The sequence below is a fragment of the Brassica napus genome, chromosome C7, assembly GCF_020379485.1.
Source record: "Brassica napus cultivar Da-Ae chromosome C7, Da-Ae, whole genome shotgun sequence".
NCBI classification, from domain to species: Eukaryota; Viridiplantae; Streptophyta; class Magnoliopsida; order Brassicales; family Brassicaceae; genus Brassica; species Brassica napus.
Genome location: NC_063450.1, coordinates 39567352 through 39572691, shown reverse-complemented (window position 1 = coordinate 39572691; position 5340 = coordinate 39567352). Strand labels below are relative to the sequence as shown.

Here is a 5340-nt window from a genome sequence, read left to right as displayed (position 1 = left end):
AATTGTAATAGTATTATAATTATACTCTTAGAATTTTTTTTTTTTAAATGTTATTCTTACTTTAGATTTTCTTCAACTATATCAAAGTGAAATAGAAATAAAATAAGAAATATAAATCATTACATTTTCTTAATTTTTTAATTTCATAATTTTTTTTTTCTATTATCAAAATATGGTAGAGGTCTTTTCAACTCAAACGAAAAAATATTAATAAATACAATTTGATATTTTTTTAAAATATTATATTTATTATTTTATTTTAAAGTAAACTTTCAAATTTTTTTATAAAATTAATATATATTTTCATATATAAACTTCCCCGCCCGTAGGGCAGGCCAACCACTAGTAAGTAAATAAATCCAAATATAATCGGGTATTTGGTTTAGTGTTATCTACAAAATTACATAAGTACTATGTTATCTATTTACTGTTACTTTAATTTCAATTACAATTCTACAAACATACTAAAGAATATGATGTAGGAATTCACATGGGACCAATATTATTGACAAAAATTAGCTAAACAGAGACCACATTCAAATAAACAAATGCTTTCGAGAAAGAAATTAACAACATATAGTGTGATGTAACAATATAACTATTTTGCAAAAGAAAGAAAGAATTACATGTAAAATTAATGCAGAAGACAGAAAAGAATTATGAAATAGTTAATTACAATTTTTCTCAATGGAAGAAAAAAACATTTAAAATAATATCACATTAATAAAACATAAAAATTATATTATTCATTTATATAAAACTACAAAAATATTAGATTAAACTGTAAAGTTTAAGAAACTAATAGACATTTTTTTTTAAACAAACTATTTACATAATAGTAAACAAATATAACTGAGCTTCAAAAGTTGTAGATTACTTATGCACCGAAGGTATTTTTTACAGCTAGCAGCGACCTTAAACGAATTAAAATATTTGAAATGGAATTTTACAACTATACACTTAAGTATTAATTTATAATATAAACAGTTAGATTTACACTTCCACTGTTTTATTCAGCTCTTGAATATCTTATTCAGCTTAACATAAATCGTAACGAAAGACAATCATGTTGAACCCAATCCATTTATACAAATGATAATCTTAAGAACAGCAAGTCCATTCTTAAGAGCCCAAAATATAGCACACCACAATTAACCAACTAATTATGGATTCAAAATTATCAAAAACATACAACGAGCTAGAACACCACCAACACGTAAACCGCCCGATATAATATATTATACGCTGCAATCTATTAATATAGACACAAACATCGAAATCAAATATAATTAATTTTAACATACATAATTCTTTCACACCCTAACATTTTTTAAAACATGAACTTTATTATACTTAGTTATATACATCACACATAAATTATATCCCGCGCGTAACGCGGACCGATCCTAGTATAGTATATAAGAAATAAAAATATTACGTTAAATATATATATTGTAATATTACCATTGATACCAAAGCAAGAAGTATTTGTTAGATAAAGTGATTTCGTAAGTTGTTGAATCGCTTGAACAATCACCAACTATTTCTACTGTCCAAGTATCCGTTACAGGATTTGACTGCACATCGGGCTTGATGGGCTCTTGTTCTAACTGAGCCATTGAGTGTTTCTTCGTTTGGGCTGATTTTTTATTCTTCATTTTGATTGGTCTCGCAACGGACAAACCTTTTTGATAGGTCAGAAGCTTGTGTTGACGTTGCTTACATGTGGAGAATTGTTAAAAGTTGTTTCCTCTTCAGACTTGCTCTCCACTCGGAGTAGTACTCCCTCTCTTACAGCTTCTTTTACAAGTCGAACGCCAACTTCTTCAATTAAGAATGGAAATCCATAGCAACGTTTCAAAATCTGCAAACCCCACCATGTGAAAAGCAAAAAAAAAGAAGATGAAACTGGTGTTCCCACAAACATGACAAAATATAAGCTTTAAAACTTGAAGGTAGAGTCTAGAATAAGAGAAGTGTATATATATTATACTTCCTGTAAAATATCTTCATTCTTAAATGATAAGTGGCGAAGTGATGCCTTCTCAATGAGAAGGGACTTAGCATCTTCATCTCCCAAAGGGTTCATATGACAAGTGGGACCAAAACTCGGAAACTCAAACCGAGAAGTCACCAGAATCTTGAAATTTAGTATGTTAATCTGAAATTTCTGAAGAAAAGAGTCTGCTCCTTGGCATACATCATCCAGCACCAACAATATAGGACCCTCTTCTTGAAGTTCCTCAAGCAGATTTCTTAAGCCATCAGCTGCTTGAGAATCGTTCTCAAATGTAGGTGCTTCATAACCGTTGTGCTGGAGTAAATTCTGTACTATGGTCCTGAAGGTAGGAGCACTTGACAGGACACAAAAGAAGATATACTCGAACTTTTCTGCAAATTAATGGAAACTAGAATATAACCTCACACATCGAAGCTTAACTGAGACATGAATAATATATAAAGATCAATTGGTTTTAAGTTGCAAGTTCATAATAAGTCTGGATTTAACAAAACCAGAGATAGAAATTCAAGAGTAACGAAATAAAAAAAGACTTTCAAAACCTTTGATCTCGTCATCATGACAAAGCTGAGTGACCAATGTGGTTTTCCCGCACCCGGGAGGAGCAGAGACCACAAGACTAACCACTGGATCATCATCCTTAAAGAGCTTCGTCTTTATCTCCAACAATGGCAAATCCAAACCAACGAGAACCTTATCAAGCATGGGGACCGAACAAAGATCCCTATAAACAGGCGGATAAACACTCAAACCATCGATCTTCATATTGATGCTTTTGAGATGACTCTCAATGGCTTCCCTCGTATCCTCAGGCAGAATGTCAGACATCATGGTAGACCCCTCCACAGGCATACTCATGTAAGAAAAGATTCCGGATTGATGCATAATCAGCCGTTGGTTCCGAAGCATAATAAGCTGAAGTTGAATCTGACAGAACTTGAGCATCTTCTTGTTGATATCCTCTATTTTTCTTGTATATTTAGCTTTTGAGGGTAGATTCCACCGCTTAACTTGTGAACACTTCCGAACCAGTAGAAGAGCTTCATCGATTATATCCTTGAGTTTCTTTAGTTCTCCAGCACCTTGCAACATCTCGATCTCTATGATTGCTGGAAGCACATCCTCCATCGTGGATGCAAGCTCCATATACACAGATTTGAACGACACCACCATCTTAGCCTCTTCAATCACGATTTTGAGGAGCTCGGAGGCCACAGCTCCTGCAACAGAACCTACCCCCAAACTAACCACATCGTTCATTTCTTCTCTCACAAGCCCCAAAATCTTATAACTCTCAGATTTTGTCTGTAGAATCTGAACCTAGCTGAAAATTTATGATGTTAAGAGTGGGATGATTTGATAAACAATAATGCATATAGATAGAAACTTCAATCTACCAACCAAACGACTTCCATTTGCCCCCACCACTTGCCGGTAGGCCTGAGACTTTTATCCGAGATCCGGATTTGATCCGAGATTCGATCCGGATCCGATCCGAACATCCGGATCCAGACAGTAAAATGTTGGATCCGTCAAAGCCGGATCCGAATCCGGATATCTTGATATTTTAGTCCGGATATACGGATCCGTAAGTTTTATTAATAGCTATTTCAGAAATAGTAATATCTATATATAAAAACCAACTTTATTTAATATATTTATATTTATATAATAGTATATGTAAATTTTATGTAAATTTTGTAATATTATTGCATAGAAATAATTAAAAACATTATATATTTTTTTTTATTTTTAAATTATTTTTAATATTTTTATATATATTAATATTATTATTTTATTTATTTTAAGGATCCAAATCCGGATCCGGATATCCGCCGGATATTACAATTTTTAGAAGAATATCCGACACTCGGATATCTGAGAACCCCGGATCCGGATAAGGATAGTAAAATTATGGATCCGCCAGATAAAGATCCGGATCCGGATACCTTAAACTTGCCCGGATACCCGATCCGGCCCAGACCTACTTGTCGGGCAGTTAAGATTATATTGACTGACTTTGATAATATAGAAAAAGGTAATAATGACAGTTTTTTTAAGGCAAATAATTATGTTATTACCAATATGTGAAATATTAAAGAAGATTCTACCACCAACATCTCCTATATATTATTTGTGAAACATTACAACTTCTTTTTGTAGCCACATGTCATCATTAGGATGATTCTTAGAATTACTAGAGAAATAGGTTGGTCCATCTAATTATATAATAATTTTTTTATTAAACTAACCATAAATTCATTATTAATGTCATTTATTATTTCCTTAAATAAAAATTACGGAATTGCCTAATGTGGATAAAGTATATATGACAATTAATGATTTTGAATAATAAAGATCTGATAAAAAAATGTATCTTCTATCAAATTTGTTTAATTTAAAACTATTAAAATAACTTTTAAAAAAACACAATAACCATATTATAAAAATTTAGATTTTTCTGTATATTTTATATTTTGAATTTTAAAAAATGACTATAAATTACTAAAACTGTTAAAAGTCTCACATTCAAATTTTGCGATCCATGGTTTAAAATTTTTGTTATGACAAAATACAAATAATTACAAAATCATATAAGTAAAAGTCTAATTTAATTAATCATTAAGATTTAAAATATATATGTATATATATCATTCTAAATTAAACTATAAACCATATTGAATAAATAAATATTTTAGTTTCAAAATTTACTTTGAATAATTTTTTTTGATAAAAGTTTTGAACTAACATTGATAAATTTTTTTAAATTATCAATTACTAAAATTATTAATCCCACAATAAAAATTTTGTTATGAGTAATTTAAAGTTTTTGCTATTAAAGATACACATGATCAAAAAAACATATGAGTAGAAAGCATCATTTAAAAAAAAATAGACATTAATATTAAAAATATACTATGTATGTTAATATCATTTAAATTTAATTACATATCCTATAAAAAAAATTTATAAAATTGTTTGGATTAATAAAATTGATTTATACGTTCGCACCAATTTAATTATATATGTAATAGTTACTGATTTTTAATTATTCAATATATATTTATTATTTCATAATATGTAAGAACATATAATACATAAAATAATTTTTATATATAATTTTTATCCCCCGCAAAGTGTGGATCTTAATCTAGTTTCTATCTATTTTACGAGCGTTTGATTGCACCAACTTCACATCTGATTACATTACTAGAGCCATCATGTCTGATCCACATTTGATGGTACCCACTGGCCTATAAACATTTTTTCAGTTAATTTGTATAATTTCACTTTTTTCATGAATTCGAAAAGGTAGACCT

At 29.8% G+C, this 5340-nt stretch overlaps 1 protein-coding gene across 1 annotated transcript; it reads right to left on the bottom strand.

The window, feature by feature from the left end:
• Positions 1 to 1261: 1261 nt before the first annotated feature.
• Positions 1262 to 3390, bottom strand: LOC106410974 (probable disease resistance protein At5g66900). Its single transcript, XM_013851618.3, has 3 exons — positions 2563 to 3390; positions 1994 to 2391; positions 1262 to 1864 (listed from the first exon to the last, which is right to left on the bottom strand). The coding sequence occupies exons 1-3, from the start codon at positions 3278 to 3280 to the stop codon at positions 1697 to 1699; spliced, it is 1284 nt and encodes a 427-aa protein (XP_013707072.2). The 5' UTR covers positions 3281 to 3390; the 3' UTR covers positions 1262 to 1696.
• Between the last annotated feature and the right edge of the window lie 1950 nt (positions 3391 to 5340).

Bases quoted from the DNA above. Each gene is read 5' to 3' on its own strand.
- LOC106410974 (XM_013851618.3), bottom strand. From the start codon at position 3,280: ATGAACGATGTGGTTAGTTTGGGGGTAGGTTCTGTTGCAGGAGCTGTG. The intron at 2,392-2,562 runs GTTTTGAAAGTC...ATTAATTTGCAG, and splicing joins TCATGATGACGAGATCAAAG to AAAAGTTCGAGTATATCTTC. The intron at 1,865-1,993 runs GTATAATATATA...TGGGGTTTGCAG, and splicing joins ATGAAGATATTTTACAGGAA to ATTTTGAAACGTTGCTATGG.